At 35.1% G+C, this 19,714-nt stretch overlaps 1 protein-coding gene across 5 annotated transcripts in view; it reads left to right on the forward strand.

The window, feature by feature from the left end:
- Positions 1 to 15,274, forward strand: part of LOC144447022 (uncharacterized) — a 46,165-nt gene extending 30,891 nt beyond the window's left edge. For 3 of the 5 annotated variants that reach the window (XM_078136885.1, XM_078136884.1, XM_078136886.1), the window contains 6 exons: positions 955 to 1,083; positions 4,159 to 4,348; positions 5,332 to 5,600; positions 7,007 to 7,111; positions 9,116 to 9,304; positions 10,308 to 15,274. In XM_078136885.1, coding sequence (XP_077993011.1) covers positions 955 to 1,083; positions 4,159 to 4,348; positions 5,332 to 5,600; positions 7,007 to 7,111; positions 9,116 to 9,304; positions 10,308 to 10,462 — 1,037 coding nt within the window. In that variant the 3' untranslated portion in view covers positions 10,463 to 15,274. Of the gene's footprint in view, positions 1 to 954; positions 1,084 to 4,158; positions 4,349 to 4,400; positions 4,570 to 5,331; positions 5,601 to 7,006; positions 7,112 to 9,115; positions 9,305 to 9,352; positions 9,437 to 10,307 lie in introns of all 5 variants that reach the window. The other 2 variants (XM_078136889.1, XM_078136888.1) reach the window with 2 other exon arrangements.
- The last annotated feature ends 4,440 nt before the right edge of the window (positions 15,275 to 19,714 follow it).

The raw sequence follows: 19,714 nt of genomic DNA on the forward strand, positions 1-19,714 counted from the left end.
ATAGGAGAACACCACATAGTACAGGATAGGAGAACACCACATAGTACTTGATAGGAGAACACCACATAGTACGGGATAGGAGAACACCACATAGTACGGAATAGGAGAACACCACATTGTAAGAGATAGTAGAACACCACATAGTACTGGATAGGAGAACACCACATAGTATGGGATAGGAGAACACCACATAGTACAGGATAGGAGAACACCACATAGTACTGGATAGGAGAACACCACATAGTACAGGATAGGAGAACACCACATAGTACAGGATAGGAGAACACCACATAGTACTGGATAGGAGAACACCACATAGTATGGGATAGGAGAACACCACATAGTATGGGATAGGAGAACACCACATAGTACAGGATAGGAGAACACCACATCATAGGGATAGGAGAACACCACATAGTACAGGATAGGAGAACACCACATAGTACTGGATAGGAGAACACCACATAATACTGGATAGGAGAACACCACATAGTATGGGATAGGAGAACACCACATAGTACGGGATAGGAGAACACCACATAGTACAGGATAGGAGAACACCACATAGTACAGGATAGGAGAACACCACATAGTACTGGATAGGAGAACACCACATAGTATGGGATAGGAGAACACCACATAGTATGGGATAGGAGAACACCACATAGTACAGGATAGGAGAACACCACATCATAGGGATAGGAGAACACCACATAGTACGGGATAGGAGAACACCACATAGTACGGGATAGGAGAACACCACATAGTACGGGATAGGAGAACACCACATAGTAAGAGATAGTAGAACACCACATAGTACGGGATAGCTATGCCAAGAGTTTTTAAATTAAATGTAATTCATTTGTTTACTTTCCCTGTTTGTAAAAGGTTCCATTCATTCACAGTCTGATGTCGGCAGTTGTAGAAAAATGACACATAACTTTTCCATTACAGGATGTGACGATCAATATTTTGGTCCAAATTGTAAATTCCTCTGTTTCTGTAAGAGTCTCAACTATCAATGTGACACTGTTGAAGGCTGTGTATGTGCTGCAGGTTTCACTGGAGATTTGTGCGAAAAATGTAAGTTTCAATATGACTGAACTTGTGGAATTAACATGCTGTGAAATTAACATATCTAAAAATAAAGCATGGTGGCCTTGTTCTCAGTTTGTACTCTGAGTTTGTAAGATAATAACATTCACTTGTTGAATTCACAAGATAGTCTCATATTAAAGATAATTTTCAGGTGTTTCCCATCACACCCATTGATGGCCATAACAAACTTTTATTTCAGTAAGAATCATGATAAATGAGTCAGTACTTTGTTAGTGTTTGATATGTCATTAGAAATCTAAACAGCAAAAAGCAATGAATGTTGTCTAATATTTCATTCATTTCTGAGCTATTTTTGTACTCTATCACTACATACATGTGTGTTTCAGAATTAACAGTGTGTGTCACATATACTTCAACAAATTCAACTTTGACTGTAAAAATTAAATTACATTGAAGTAGTGCTATGATAACATAGTTGAAACCAACCATCATCAGTTCTTCTGACTTTATGTCATAGAAAACACGGCCATGATAAAATGTTTATGATTATGATAAATAAAATATAAACTTGGCACCCCAAATCATAAGGTATTGGAGTTGTGTTTATGACAATAGACTTGACATGTAGTGTAATGCAATATTTACAAAAATATCGATCTTAAAAACTATTTACAAAATCTGTGATATTCATTTAAACAGACAGACTTATTATTATCATGATTATAAGATTTGCTTTAATAAGTGATTTGGACTGGTTATATATATCATTTTGACCTTTCACCTTTGTGCGAACTTTCAACTCTGTATCATGTTGCTGATCTATCAACTTTACATTTCTTAGTTTATTTTTGAACTTTTGATATGTAGTTGAACTTTCAACTTTATAATGCAGTTGACCTTCAAACTTAGTATGTCAATGACCTTTGAATTACAATATGTTTGAAGGAGCCAACCTGTCTACTTTGCATGTATTATATGGATTTGACCTTTCAACTTAGTAGCATGTAGTTGACCTGTGAATTTTGATGTAACCAACCTGTTCCTTTGTAAAATGTATATGCATTTGACCTTTCCACTTAGTAGCATGTAGATGACCTTTGAACATACATAGTATGATGTAGCCAACCTGTCTACTTTGCATTCGACCTTTGAACTTAGTAACATGTAGTTGACCTTTCAACTTTAGTATGATGTAGATGAAGAGCAAAAGTATAGAAAACCATCTGTAGTCAAAATAAACCAAACTAACATTAGATAACAAACATATTCAAGGAGCATGTGTATCAGGGTAGTTGCATAGTTATTCCATGGTTTTCTTCAGTCTACACTAGTATCAAACCTTCATCTGGTATGGTTTTTGCATGGAAAGACAGACATAGGGAGATGGTTTCTTGGCAGAAGACCCCACTCATTAACACACCATTGTAACCTAACAATCAACTTACATGTATGATAATCACTCTCCATCTCTTATTAACTTTCATGTAATATCTCCCGTATTCTCATGTTTTAATACTAAAAGTCTAATGTCTAATGTCACAATTATTAATTCGATAAAAACAAATGTGTAAAAGTAGACTAATTTAAATTAATGTCATCACTTCCATGTTGTATTTGTGTTGTTCTAAAGCAATCAAATTTGGTGATTTGTATGATGCGAGAACTGATTTTCCAGACAAACACACCTCACATATCCACACTTTTAAATAGAGTGATATGGATGAGAATGGCACTGTTTTGCAGTTTTTTAGTAACATGTTAGTTTTGGTGTTGGATTCACTTTCTACTGAATATGATGTTTTTTAATTAAACTGAGAATTATGGCACCCAATCTACAACTTTGTAGGATAATTTTATTTGTTCAACTTGATGTGAATCTATATGTCAATAACTTTTTTGTTGTGAATCAATTTTTTTCGAAAAACAATAACTATACCATATGTCATTCTCAACCATACTGCTCTCTGTTAAAAGTAATAGTTTAACACAGACAGAAAGACAGACACACTCACACACACACACACACACACACACACACACACACACACACACACACACACACACACAGATTGATCCAGTACACACTAATGTACATGCACACATTGCAAACACACAAAGTGCACACTTACACTTATTTACACGCACACACACACACACACACACACACACACACACACACACACACACACACACACACATACTCACACACACACACACACACACACACACACACACACACACACACACACACACACACACACACTATACATACAAATGCCAATTAACCTGCACTTCACAATAAAACAACTATCAGGTTCAGCTTTCACTGAACTTGACAATGTTTTCACATTTCCAGTCTGCTTGCTGTTGATGTAAAATATTCTTTAGATAAAAGGCAGCTTGTTTTGTGGCATGTTTTCTTATATCTTTACTGACTTTGTGTTGTCACACACAGTATTTATGACTTGGTTCAGACAACTATATTGTTAGAGGCTGAGTTACAAAACACCAATAATGTATTGTTGGATACATTACAGTGGAATACCTCTGTTTTTGGTTGAAATTAAAGGTTCACTGAAATTATACATTCGTAAATCTAGAAAATTACTTTCTGATTATTTATTCATGTACTAGAACTATGTAAACATAGTTTTCTCTACTGATGTGATGTAGAAACAAAAAACAAATCTGGATAACCTCCAGAAAACTAAACTTGAAGTACTTTTTAATAAGTTTTATTAGCTATTACCCAGTTCACAGAACATCATCAGGTCCTCGGAGCCAAAAGTTAAATCAAAGGGCTTTAAAAAGTTTTACTAGACATGAATGACATGTAGCTTTTGTCCAGTTCACACAGTGCATCATTCGGTACTGATAGCCTGTGAAAATTTCAAAATAAATATATCATCAGGTCCTGATCTGAAGGGATTTTATTGAGGAAAAAGTATTACTAGGAAGAGTAAAATTTAATTCCGAACAAAAATGAAGTGTTCCACAGCCTCATGTTGTCAAAAACAAAACTTGTCACCGAACCAAACATAAATATGTGTGCAAAACACAACATCCACTGTTCTACTCTTTTCCATCATTCCCACTCAGTTACCGGAGAATATAGTCTTAATCCTGCCAGAAGCTCATCAGACAAGAGCACGGGAATTAACGATCACGGGGCTATCGCAGGTGGAGTAATCGTGGGCCTTATATTGGTTGCTATTCTTGTATTTCTTGCTCTATTTTGTCGCAGACGTCGACGAAATCCAAGCAGAAAGGGTTACGTCCCTGCCGTGGTGTAAGTGTTCTTTAGTCCATTAATCATTACCATATGATTATATCAATTTCAGCAATATTTGATATATCGCAAGACAAAAAGGTCGGTGGTGAGAAAGGTGCCTCTAATCCTGTATTGATCGGAGCAGTCTCTGGGGCTGTCGTGTTCTTAGTGTTAGTCATCATTCTAGCACTGTTACTATGGAAATGCCGACATCATTTCATTAGACATGATGATGATAAGTAAGTGATAATTGGCATGATCTCATTCACAGCTCACGGTTAGTGTGGGTGGGGCATATCACGGTTCGGGTTTGGACAGGTGCTTCCAACACAATACACAAGCAAATACACAGATATGCGGACATCCAAACATACAATAGTACCTACACTACAAACTATCTGTTGAATTTTTTTTTTTTAAGTAGCTTGCTTTGTCAATATGTGGCATGTAAATGCCTTTTTTTTATTGGAATATTATTTCTATACTTGCAGTTGTTTGATTATATATGAAGATAATTTTTTTCTAGTTACCTTTTTCTCTTTTTATCACAGCCTATTGAAACATAATTTGGTATATTTTATGATATGTATAGCAAAGACAGTGCACATGATTCATATGTGTGTTGTGCATTGCATTTTGTCATTATTACAATTCTCTGCTTCATTTCTGTAATGCATGATATGACTTCTTTTTCTTTTCTTTCCTCGTTTATAATAAATTTTAATTACGTTACGGGTGAGTTTCTTTCAGTTATAGCAAACCTTTCTATTTTATTGTTATGTTACATTTCATGCAAAATTTTTAGTCCAGTTTTTTTGCAACAGCTACAATGCAATGCATCATACAGCATCACAACATTGCAAAAATACAGAACCATACTGCATTCATACTTAACCAAATACTAACAAAAAAATACATTAAAAAACATGAAATAGGTAAATTCTGGACAATGGAATTATGATCGCTGACTGGTTATTTCATGACGCTTTACGTCACTATAGGTATAACAATCAACCACTGAATGGAACAGCAGCATTTCACGCAGACACTGGTAGTCTCCGTTTTGAGAACCCTAATTATGAACACCAAGGTCCTGCCGTGTCAGGACCCTATAGTGGACAACGGAACAAGTCACAGATCAGCGTACAGAACAATCCATTGTATCGAGGAAAGGATACCAATGTGAGTTCTGCTGCGAGTCAACAACAAGCCTGTAATGGGGATGTTAAAGAAGGCGCTTGTGGAGTGGATGAATCAACATGTGCAAAGAGTAAGTCCTCCTTTAATTTGTTCATCAGTGTTTAATGCCATAATTTAGCCATGGGGGGGAGGGGGAGGGGGGGGGGGTATCTGTGGTCAGCCTTGGTAGAGCAACCTGTGTGACAAAATCCTGACCCTATTCTAGATTTGGTATGTTGACTAAAAATCTATACCCACTTCACACCATTTTGGAAAAGACTCGTTTCTGAAGAGTTATGTATGAACAATCAATAATAATGTACGCATAGGGAGAAGTCCAAAGCTGATTGTAAACACATTGCCAGAAACACTTGTCTCATTTGGCCCAGGACACGTTTTATAGCTTTTTGGGACTTGGGAATTTAAGCATGCCCAATTTTAGATCCAAAGGGTTAAAAACTCAGCACATCAGAGCCCAGTTAATGTTAAGAGTCTCACCTGAAATATGTGTACCCCATTTTTAGCCCAACAAGGGGAATAACATTGCATAAGGTAGCATGTCTGTGTATGTTCAAATGTAGAAAGTATCCACCACACCTCACGTACAACAGGGATCAATGTACCCTCTTAAACCCAATTTGACTCAGATGCATTACTGACACACAACGAAGTACAAAATTTGATGTTGAGACCCTGTTAATCCCTTCTTCTGTCATCACCCAGAAACCTACCCATTGCCATTTTGACTCACAGCAAAACAAATCACCTTTCATTTTAGCAAGCACATTGCCTGGGATTGCAATCCCAGGCAATGTCTACCCAGGCATTATGACAAGTTGTGTTTAACTCAAAGTGATCATTACAGACTGTGTCATTCATATCACATGTCGGAAACGCTTCGGTAAACCAAACTATGGATAACCCGAGTTCATCAATAGGCAAGTCGGGTTGTTGACAATCTCTAAATCTGTTTGTAATGTCAACTGTAATAGGATTATAAAAGTTGTAACAGCTGATAACATCCCTTGACTCAAACGATTCACTCCTTGAAAGTAACCTTGCACTCGAAACTACAGTTTTTCTCGTTCCATAGTTAGTTAAATAATTTTTTGAAAAATTAAGCACAGAGATACTTAAATAGCAAATTCCCATATCTGATGTCCATATTCCACATGTAACATCATCAATGTACGGTGCACAATGTATCCTAATGTTATGATCGCGATCGGATCGTGACCTTTCACCCAAGCCAAATTGTGACCTTTCACCAAAGCCAGTTGTGCCTCGCGGCAGAGTAACACACTCACTAGTACTTGCACACATCGGGCTTATCAGATGTAATTACAAAAAGCAAACACTTAGAAAGGGTAATGAGCTGATAAGGATTGATAAGAAAGTGCAACAATTGCACTTTGCTGGTAAAGACGATGTTCCCCTCATGAAGACTTCTCTTCGTCTTTGTAAAAGCTAATAATATTGATTACCTGTGTTCTACAGAACTTCAACTTGATGAAGACCACTACATGGCACCAGGATCACCACCAATACCACTAGATGTCAACCAATTTTTTAAAAATGATGAAAAAAATATCAACAAAGAAAGTGAGTGTTTGACATCTATACACATTATATATAAATTATGCACAACAATATTGCAACAGTGTGTTACAAAAATATCTAGAATCTTATTCTTTTCTGTCATATTTTCTTCAACAAAGTTTGATTGCAAACTATTTTATTTTTAAAATACACACTCAGATAATCGTACATGTTCTACTGCTAGACCTCAGGCTTTCTTCTCAACACTCTGTTTCTGAAGGTGGCACACAATCGAGGGCCTTGACAGTGAGCAGAAAAGCCTGGGGGGTCTAGCAGCAAGACTATTGTGGTCTGGGTTCACTGCTAATACTAGTTTACACATCACTGTATTTGTTTGATGTGATAATCTCCTAGAATATAAGAGATAAAGCAAATTGTAGCAGTAAAAGATCTTTCTGGTAATTATGAGATTAATGTACTTCTAGTCCTGCACATGTCAAACACTGAGTCAGCATTTTGACAGCTAAAGGGCATAAGGGTGTTATAATTTAGATAAGAGAAGAAACCAAGAATGGACAAGATGTCTTTATTTCGTCAATAAAGAGTGAAATATACACCTGAAAGAGAGAAAGTAATTATAATAATAATAATAATGTTGGGTTCTTATACACCTTTCCCACGCTGTGCTCAAAGCACTTTACAATTATTACCCCTGGCTCGGATCAGAACAGCACAACAGCCCTTAAGTCTTCCTCAAGTAGCCAGAGAAAGAAGGGAAAAGAGTTTTATATCACTACAAAAATCAATCAGTCAATTGATCAATATCACACACAAAATATGTTTCATTTAACCACAAAAATTAATCATTCAAATAATCAATCAATAAATAAATAGATTGATTGATCGATCAATCATATCAATTACATTGCCTGCTTTCCCCTGTGGTTTGGTTTGTATACAGAGAATAATCATGTGGCAACTTTGATTATATTTAGTGAGATCTAGATGGTGTTTTACGACATCTATTTTTAAGCATTCAAGCCATTGATGATTGCTTTCCAATAGTAACAATGTGTACAGATTGATTACATTTTAGAATAAACACATGCTAGGCTTGTTATTGAAACTTTGTAATATACACCTGATATGAACGCTATAGAAATATGACACACAAATATGTAATTGATATACTTGGGTGTTACTCTTTGTACATATTACAGCAAAGTATACCTTTCTTTCCCTTTCCATCACTTCAGATGTACATAAAAACTGTGATTTATTCATTTTTCTTTTCACATACGTGTTACATGGTGAGCTTTGTAAGAATTGCTTTGCCGTCCGATTGTGCTACTGAGGTGTTATATTCTTTATGTCCATATACCACATCAGTTTATCCTATCCTCTATTAGATTTCGATAATTTTAAAAAGCTGCAATTATGGTATTTATAGTATAAATTTTAGAATATTTTAATGTTAAAGCTAAAACAGGAAGGGTTCACCAGAAGACTTGCAAGTCTAGGTTGTTGTTTTACTTGCTAGATAATTGCCATAAATTCCCAAAACATTAAAGTCAACAACATTCACATTTCAAGCAATATATCATCACGTCACTGCAGTAAAGTCATATCTGCTATTATACAGTTGCTATGTATCTGCTATGCAACCTTACTGCACTGACACGATGATATATATATTCGTCAGAAATACTTCACCAGTAGAAATATATGATGTGTGAAGCTACCGTCCCCTCTTTACTTTACTGAACCCAGCAGGTTGTGATTCAAGAGAGAATTTTGTTAATGTTAATCCAGTTAGCAAGACTCTCCTCCATGACAATCCTCCTGTGTTGAGTAAAGTTCTGATATCTAGTAAGGAAAACAACCTCAACTTGCCAGCTGATTAGTTTTGATCATCCAATCAAGTATATGTTACACGCAGTCTTCTGGCTACCATCTCCTCTTTTAGCTATTATAAGTAATACTTTAAAGTAATTTCTAATCCCTGCACTCCATGGCAAACATTTCAGTAATCTATCCCCCTTCTCTGCTTTACGCTAACTCTTGTAGTGTTTCCTGGTGGTAGTCCAAACAAGGGTGGACAAGATCACACGCCATATGCTAGTATGGAGGACCTACGTAGTCCCGATGCTGCTTCTGCTATAGACGCTGAATCACCTTATTTAGAACCCACTGAACGCCCATATCAAAACTTACCGTCACCGCTGACAAATAACGTCAACCCACCACAACATTTTGGTAAGTTTTAAAATAAATGTCATGTGTTGGTGAATTCTCTTTGTACAGTGTTACCTGATACTAGAGCTACTAATCCTTATGAAACATTGCCATGTGATAGAGCAGACCCTGAACAAGGGAACTTGACTAGTGGTGAGTGTAAAAGTCATATAATTTTGAAAAATGAAATACGCTTGGATTCAATGAAATTATGTTCTGTAAGACAAGATTATTTTTGCTGAGTAGTAAAAAAAATTTTCTAAGGAGAACCGAGAAATGGAATTAAAAACTTTCGGTAAGTAAGTGAAGATTACCAGGAGTAAATTGTTTCTGTGTTCAACCATTTGAAATCAAGACTTTGTGTGATACATAGACCAACCTGCTATCCACCCCTGATCTTCAATCTTTGTGCATGTCAACAACTGCAGTGAAAAGTGCATTTAATTAATCATGGCACAAAAAGGGGGGGGGGGGGGGGGGGGGGGGTATTTGTCAGGAGTCTAAATGTAACATCTCCAATGTCATATGTTACAGCGTCCATACTTAATTCTGTTTTTCTCAATGTAACACCTTAAAAATTATGGGTTTGTCAGTTAAAAAACCAAGTGTATGTGTACATATTGGTAATTTTCATTCATAATCACACAGTCTGAGAGACTTGGAAATGACAATTGAAGTCAGAAGGAAACTTTGAACTGTTTGTTTTTATTAAAGTTTCCAATTTTGAGCAGTAAACGATAAGCTTTGCTCATATACACGCTTGTTGTGTCGCCATCTTGCATTCAGTGACGTTGTGAGTTTTTGCTTATCTTGCCATAGAGGGCGTCATTTTTTATAATTTTGCCAGATTGAAGAATATAGAGTTGGTTGGGTCATGAGAAACGTGGAATTAAAGTACGTCCACCTTTATCAAAGTCAATCATTTGGAAAGATAGGGTTATTATTTTACTTGCTAGATAACACATGATGAAAACAACATGGTTGTAATGTAGGTAGATTTATATTTATTTCTTGTTATACACAGAGTACAATACAATACCTGGTGACTATGACAACCTGGATCGCAGACCTCGTCCTATGAGCCAACTTAGTCATCACTATGCAACTATCGGAGATGTTGAAGTGACCATTGATAGTGAAGTTGCAGCAAAGAAAGAAAACACAGAAAGTAACATCTAGAGATGTTGAAGTGAACATTGACATTGATGTTTTAATACAACAAAGACAGAAACTAACAACTAGTTCCTGTGTAGAAAGAGACAGAGTCTAAATCGTGACAACCAACACAATTTTTCTAACCAACAAAAAGATTCAGTGTTAAGAAAAAGAGGTAAAACACAACCATTTTTAAAAGTAGCTGACTGTAGGAAGAAAGAATGACAATATACCCAAAACTTAGTTCCATTATTGAAAGTTGCTAGAAAATATAAATAAATTTGAACAAAAATGTCTAATTTCTGTGTGTAAGAGATACAACCCATAACACCCAAGTGAAAATAATGTTATTTTACACTTGATATATGACTGCTCGAAACATGCTTGGCACACAATTGAATCACTTTTAATACTTGAGTGTTACAGGTTGTAAGTAAACTTCTGAAATGTATTGTTACAAAGGAAAGCAACTAATAACACAGCTGATAATATTCATTTATAATTAATCATTCATTTATAAATTCATCAGAGGCTGTATATCACTACTGTTGTCTTTCATACCATAGCCTTGTTATATGCTAATTTTTTTTTGATAGGGAGAACACACACAGAGGGAAAATAAGGAGTGGGATCTCTAGACTATTAATCTATTCATGCTTTGTCATCAAAACCTTGCAAAATTATGTAAAATTACACTGATGATGGTTTCACTAACACACACGTTTTACCAGGGAAATTCATACTCATTTGTGTTACCATTACGCCTGCACTAGCTACAACTGTCAAATAGTGGTTGATTTTATCTGTAATAGCTGTAATAGTCACTCAATTGTGGGACTAATCAGGGAAAGATAAGAAATTTTACTGAATCATATTTATAAGCACAATTATAAGATTATCATCCCATATCACAAACAAATATGAATTTGGCAAACCCAGTAATATTGCGTTGTCTGGTGTATGTGTTAGAAATTTATTTTAAAATACAACAGCAATTATAATCTGTAGTTGTTAAAAATTCAATTATTTATTTGTATTTTGAAATACATTGCCAAGTAATTTATTTGAAAAATGGAATCGTTATAAATAATATATTCATTGCTTTGATGGGGAAAATTTTCAGAAAATATATTGAAAATGTATAATCTGTCCAAAGTGATTGATTCATGATATTGTACCAAATGGAAACAAAAGATTTGAATGATTGTTCAGCCATTGTTTCAGAGAGAAGATTATGGCTGTCAAGGTTGTTGAGAAATGTAACAATCTGGGTTCAAAATTAACTTTTTGTTGTGGTAATCCCAGTGGGTTATAACTTTCAGAATTGATATCCCTAGGATGGTGACCAGTTGTCCTACATTCCTGCTATTTGAAATCGGACATGTGTGTATTATTAAAATGCTTTCATCTTTCAAAATCTTTGTCACGCAATCAACGGTAGCCTGAGTTGGCTACCAGCTGCAAATTAAGGCAAGAATTGGTAGTCGATGGACTGCTGTCAATTTGGAGTCCTGACAATATAGCAGAAATGGCGACTTTAAAAGCCATCATTTTATCACATCAAAATCATGTTTAAATATGAAATCTGTAGAAATACTACAGTAATCAAGAAATCTTGGTTTTAGATATGTAATGAAATTTTAAAAATGATAATTTTAACCGAATAATTTAGGAAATTGTTATTTATATCACAGTGTTATTTGCTAAGGTGGTAATTGTGTTCGGAGAGGGGGGGGGGGGTCGGTGCCATAATTTTGGTGACAAACCCAGTTTTAAGAGAGGGGAGGGGGGAACTCTGGTAAGACTTGCATAGATTTACACATATTGTGTCATAATTTTGATGGTGAATGTAAGTAAAATACCCAAACAAGTCAGGTGATTTTTTTACCTACTCACCACCCTTAGCAAAATCACTGGTAGGTGGGAACCCTGGTAGAATGGTTTGAGAACTCAGGTAGATTTGTCCTACTTAACAACCCATAACAAAAAACACAGATGGGGAACGCTGGTAGAATGGTTGGGGAACTCAGGTAGATTTTTCCTACTTAACAACCCACAACAAAAACACAGATGGAACCCTGGTAGAATGGCTAGGGAATTCAGGTCAATTTCACACTAATTTACCACGTTAACAAAAACACTGTACAGCATTTGTGTGTACAGTCAAAAGATAAAGTACTTGATGTCAGTTTTAAGAAAGACATGATTGAATATAATATAAAGAAGATGAATGTAATATAATGAGTAATATGCATTGTAGAAGTGTCGATGTAGAGTACAATAGTGTATTTTCACTCTGTTTAGTTCTATCTGTTGCCATCTAATATTCAACATTGTATATAGATATGTATTCTCTAATTATGTACTCGAAATTTAAAACTTCAAAGCTCTGTTTTCATGTCTGCAAAATTGTGTGTGTGTGTCTGTGTGTCTGTGTGTCTGTGTGTCTGTGTGACTGTTATGTTTGTAAATATCTAATGTCAACAGTTCGTGTATGGTTTTTTTCAAGTCACATTGGTTGTGTGTTATACACAGTTTGACCAAAATGATAACAAATAACATTTGAGAAAATCTTCCTTGAACATTGACAGTTCTCTTGAATCATGTAATATTAGAACAATATTATCATTATTAAAACATCTCAATTTATGGAGATACTTATTTTCTATTATTTGTAGATTTCAGATACAGCACATTTAAAGTTACCATTCTGTGGCTCTGCTTGATACAACCATACATAAACCAAATAGAAAGTGCATATTTTAACACTAAGGTAGCAAGGTTGCAATATCTTGCTACATATTGTCTATATGAAATATAAGCATTTAAATACATTTGAACATACATGTACTGCAGCTAGACAGAGACATTCGAGTGCCAATATGTTAATTGACATCAGCATAGTCGCACATTACTTCATTTCATTTTAGACAAAATGTTGCAGTAAGCTGTATTCGTTCAATCTTCAAAGTTCACAGCATTTGTAGTTTCGTATGTTTCTGCATGGTTGTTTCAAACAGAGCCAGTGAACAGTAACTTGAAATGGGCTGTAAATAGCTATGCTGCCACATATCTTGAGATGTCCTACTGGGTGCAGGGTATTGGGTCCTAAGTCTTCCCAAATGTCAATAACTTCATTTTGACCGTTATCATAATAATTTCTTCAATGTGAATTTATATGCAATATTTCTATCACTTTCTTTTGATGCAAGGCAGTTAATATTTAACCTTCATCATTACTTTTGATAGTGGGTAAGAAAAAATGGAAAAAAAATTATGTTTATGCTCCATGCATTCACTGTTAAAACTATAAAGGCTGAGGGGGTTATATGTAAAGAGGTTGAAGCAGATACAACAGTGGCAGTTGAGGTTTCGTCTTACTAAAATAGACGTGTTGTTGTTGTTGCGACATGTTGATATAAGGTACTGAATGGATGCTGGTTTAACTATACTCACACTAGGGTGGCATTTCTGATGACTTCCATGATCTTGCAGTGGAGGACTTCAACTGTTTACACTATCTTGAAAATGGGATTATATCACCACAACACAAAGAAACAACAATAATATTGGTTGATATCCATCTCAGTAAGTCGATAGCTCAATTGCCACTAGTATGATAAAATTAAAGTTATGTGAATTAATTTTCTGATTTTGTATTTACACAGTATGATTATTACTTTTTGAAATCAAAATGCTGGCATTTTGATAATTTCCATTACATTAAAATTTGAATTTTGAGATTATGCTATATTCCTTGCAGTATCATAATGTAACTTTTTGAAAAATAGTAATAACTAATTTGCATGTAATGTATCACAACTCTAAATAAAATATGTTGTACATTTGACTATCATATCCACAAGGCCACATTGTCTTTGGCCATCACAATTTTCCAATATTTTAAGCAAATATATATGCTGAAATTATTGTTTGAAAACAAAAGGAAGGTTTACCAATAATAATATTGAGAAAGTTTTTTGGGGGTAAAAAAAAAGTTACGAAATCCAAAAGTTGCCTTGATATGTCCTCTTTGCTCTGTTGTCATCTGTGATTCTTTTATGTCAATGTTTGTAACATAATTCTGACATCTGTTCTAAGCTCAGAAGCTTCAGACTTCCTGTCAATTTCAAAATGCCATATTCAGTTCTTGCCATTCAACACTGCCTTTTCTATGCTTCCCACATGAAAAAGTACACAAAAACATCTTTTAATTGAAAAAAAATGACCTTTATATCAAACTTTTTCAACTGATGCTGTCATTTTGAACGTGTTCTCTTCTTTTCTTTATCAACGTCATTCCTGTTCATTGTAAACCTTATTCCATGAGACCAAAAATATACATATGCAAATGAGTGTCTATCATTTGCATACTGTGGACATTCATATCAGGTACACAAATTTCCCGCCAAAAAATCATTGCAAAAATTATCACTTCTGATAACTTTTTGACAACTCTTAAATTCATTTTTAGACTAAAATTATAGAAATGTGTCTTCTGAATGAATTTTTGTCAAATTTTGGATTCAAAGTGATTAAATTTTTACAAACATTTTCACATTTCTCAAGAAGTAGGTCACCTTGTTTGTCCAAATGTCGAAAAGGATGAAACATTGCTTTTGCTGTAAAGCCATTTTGTTTACACTTTTCACATTTATTCCCCAAGTCATCATTCAATGTACATCCTCATTAACTTATGCAAAGGGATGAAATGTAATAAGTACTGGATGGTACATATCTATTGTTATATCACATATATCCATATTTTTTATATTTTGTACTATACATTTGCATTATTATTGCATTTTGATACAAAAAGTGGAATAAATATTAAGTATGATACCCACTTGTAACTGCATTTGTATTTGAAATGTGTGTTTGTTAATATGCGGTATGAACTCTGTAGTGTGTAGAGATGATCATAGTAACCATAACTCATATCATATATAGGAACTAGACTACTCTCAAGTGTACAAAAAACATGGAGACTTCCATTCAAAATAAATGTGAACTGAACATCACCTAACTCATACAACATGAATCTAGAAAATTACCTAAAAGGTATAAAGTGGAATTGAGTAAAATAAATTTCAAAAACAAGACAGAAAACAAATAAATGTGAAAGAATAACACAAATATCCTTGGCAAACACTCCTGGAATAACAGTAAATGTCTCTGGTGTTTTTTAAGCTAGGCTGATTTTATTTGTGTTGAATTCTGGGAACCCTAAAAGTCATAGTCGTTATAATCCCTGAATCATGCAATTTCTTTGAAGTAGTTATAAAAGTTTTCATATCAGGCTCAGAAGAGGCCTTCTGTATACTAGGGCAATGCATTCTGGGGGGAAACAAAGTGAGGAGCTTCTAATCACTTTAACAAGTTATTTGAGTAATTATATGTGATGCCCATGGTGATGAACATGCTGATTGGGAAATTATGCATATAGATTCTGAGACCACATTATAAGCTTTAGCAGCTAGTTACAAGTGAGGAAATGACAGATTGAAAGGAATATACCAGGTGCATGCCGGGATATCACGCACCGTAAAAAGGCTAGGAGAGAAGGAACACAGACTGAGACAGTGGGACAGGCAGAAGATGAGAGTGACAAAATATTTCCTTCTGTCTGATTACAAAGATAATTTCTTTTGAAGGACGGGGCAGCAAATAGTTTTTCTCAAAATTCTACGGCTACCCCCCCCCCCCTCCCCCCATTAAATGCAATGTTATTAGCGCCCTCAACGTCAGACTTTCCTGTTGCAGTTTGTTTAGTTTGGACCCAAAGCTAGAGTTGCGGTAGTCTTGCTGCTAGACGTTCGGGCTTTCTTTCGATGCTATAACTATAAGCGAACGAAGTTCGCATGTGAGGGCCTGTTCCATCCGCGATAGCGTTGTTCGGCTGTGTGTCGTATTTTATCGGAAGAACATCCGAGGGCTACCTGATAGACTAGAGTTGCGGAGGACGTTTGTTTGTGTGTGCCTGCGACGCGACGACCTGAAAATGAGCGCAGGATTTGAACAATTCGTGCCGGGGATGAACCATGACAATTAAGTATACATCTTATTCATTTTTGTTATGAATACTCCGACAAATTTATGCTTATTACCACGTCAGTCATTTCTGCATCTTCTTGTTGAAAAAATGACTTCGAGTCCGACTAGTCGAGAATTTATAGGAACCGTACGCACGTCTGGTTTTTAAGTTGAGTATGAGCATTAACCAATGCACCGCCTTTTGACCGAATTTTAACATTTTTCATATAAACGTCAAATGATAGAGGATGGCTACAAAAAATTGTTTGAAATTTGCACAAATATAAGTGGATGACTTGTGTAGCCAGAAAATGGAAAAAAACTTTAGTAGGTAGAGCGCCCTCTATTAACTGAAAGTTTGGTAAATTTGACATTTTGATGGGACGGTCGGTCGGTTGGGTTGAGAATAAAAAAATATTTTAAAAAGTGTATTAGTACTTGATGGTAATACTTTTAATTTCATGATTTTTCTTTAACATTCTAAATTATATTTGAAATGACTTAAAATGAACAATGAGTTTTATAAATTTCCCAAATTTTAGCAATAAACCATAATTTTCACTCAGATGTGTTATAGGGCAACACATTTTGTTAACAAAGGAAAAAAAGTGAACTTTGGTCTGTAGTCACATTTTCAGTACATATTTTTACATTTTTTTGCAGAGATTTTTTTTACAGGATGTTAATTTCAAATATATGATGTCCAGACCCAAAGTTTACAGAGGATGGCTTTACTTTTGAGAGTTGCGTTCATCTTTAAAATGGTCACATGAATGAGTAGGTATTGATAGTGGAATTTTAATGTACAAAAAAACTCCTTTACAGTGTTTTTCTATTTTGAAAGAAAAGTGTGAAAAATAACATAGGCCAAGGACCTTGTTTGTAACTCATCAATTGCAAAAACAAACACTAAAATATGTGTACAAAGTTATTGTACAACAGGAAGTGATGTGTAAACAGACAGGGTAATTAAAGTAGTCACTTGTGATCACAATTAATCACCATGGAGTCATGATGGTGTAAATGGTTACCTCAGCCAGCTTCGATCTGCTTGTTGCAGATTCAAACCTCGCCACAGTCATTTGTTTCTGAATGCCTAAAGCCCTTGGGCAAGATTTGAACTGCAATTGCCCCAGTCAACCCAGCTACTATGATAATTAGGGACCTGATGTTATATATGCTTGTATGCCCATGCTCCCCAGGGAGTTGAGGAAATGTAAAAGGCCGTTGTGCCATTATGGGTCTGTGACAGGGGTAATGATGGTATAATGTTTTGAGCATGGTGAAGCACATTATAAAAACTCAAATTATGCAACTGAGGTGATGTTTCATTTTCAATACATAGAAAAGTGACAGATACAGCTCAGACTATTCGACTATTCTAAGGATGCATATGGCTGACATACTAGTTAAGGCAAGGATGTTAAGGGATAGTAGCCGGCAGCCGGCAGAATCAACCGCCTACTCCACAATTTTTAGCCGGCTACTTTTTCATGAATTTGTGTACCACTCTTTGTAAGACTTGAACAAAGACAACAGTTATAAAGAAATACTTACATCTTTATTTTAACACTCAAAGAATGATTTGAGTCAAAAGCCAATGTGTTACATGTACACATTGCCTACTTATTTTGGCAATGAAAACACCTTGGCTACAGTGTACCACATCATTTTTGTAAGTTTACTACATTGCTTCACACTTGATTTATAAGTCTACCTTTATAACCTGTAACCAGAGTTCCAAATAAAAGGTGTTTTCATGACTTGTCTCAAACATCTGACAAGTGATTAATTATAGCCTTGGGCAACTGGTTTTAAGAAGTATTGTGGTTGCAAGTATAATTTCTTATGGTTATCAATCTGCCTGCAAGATACAGACATTCATGCCACGTATATTACAGTTTAGTTTATCAATCAGCCGCAGGGAAATCTCCACACGGTGGTGAACTATTGCTTCTCCTCAAAGACAACCAGTACTGACAACTAGCGAATCAGGTCAATTGGTTTTGGATTTTGAATAATTGCATAAAATATGAATACTAATTATCATAATTATCAGATGAGGACACATTGAAACATTGGGTAGAAAGATGAACAAAAAGCTAGTATATGTTTATTCTGTTATAGTGAGGAGATCCCTGGTTGATTTTAAAACCTCTGCTTGCTCATTCTAACATAAGTAGAACTCTTCTGTACCTGTAGAAACTTTCAAAGTGATATTTTTTATATTAAGCAAGTAAAAACAGATCGATTGATTGCAGTAGTACATATATAGGTTTTTTTTTATTATGAACTGAAAGAGTGAATTTTTTTCACATTATTTCAAGCCCTGTTGAATAGACTCAAATATTTACCAGTAACAGTGATTCAATTTTCGTACTGATTTATTTTGAGGCAAACAATATTTCAGATAAATATGTTAAAACAAGATTAGTCAAATTCATACACCCACAATATTATGGGAATGATAATCTGCAAGAAAGTAAAGGGAGATATTGAGATTCGATGAAGAATAGCACCTCTAGACTTAAGGCAAGAAATGACTCATCGACCTGGTCTAAATAAAGGCCCCTGGTGACTATGTGTTGTGTGTTGTGAAGAAGATACTATACAAAAATGTATTTCAGTATGAACCAAAGGTGTGTAACAAAATGGAAGTTCCCTCAAGAAATACAATTTATGTCAAGTTATTATCATTTTGTGCCAACTATTTCTTAACTGAGAAAACCAAACTCTTTGAAAAAATGTTTGGTGATATGTTAGTCATTCTTTTACTCGATAAAACCTTGGCAAGACACATCTTGTTCGGTTTTTTTTTTTCATTGTCATCCTGAATTCCTTTGTTGTGGTGTAAATCTAATGAAAAGGCCTCCTCCCTTGTGCTTCATAAAAGACCCTTCATTGTGAGGGCACATAGTTGACTTAGGGTCACAGTTCGAAAACTTTTCCAGCCGACTTGCCAACTATATGAAGGGGGAGGTCATCAATAATTATGCCCTCAATGTCTCACTTGCTTCAAATTATTCACATATCTGAATCCTCTGTTAACAACCAAGTTAACTCATAATAAATACAAGGGGTGTTTGATGTTCCAAAAGTTTTGAATGATGTTTTCTTTGCAGTATATGAAGATAGATGTACCCACTACATAATGGTATGATCTGAAGTGAACTTTTTATATTTAAACCATGTTGGCTATAATAGTAGACAATACTGGCCTTTCAGTGAAAGTCTGTGAAGTGA

This window comes from Glandiceps talaboti, chromosome 16, assembly GCF_964340395.1.
Source record: "Glandiceps talaboti chromosome 16, keGlaTala1.1, whole genome shotgun sequence".
Classification (NCBI taxonomy): Eukaryota; Metazoa; Hemichordata; class Enteropneusta; family Spengelidae; genus Glandiceps; species Glandiceps talaboti.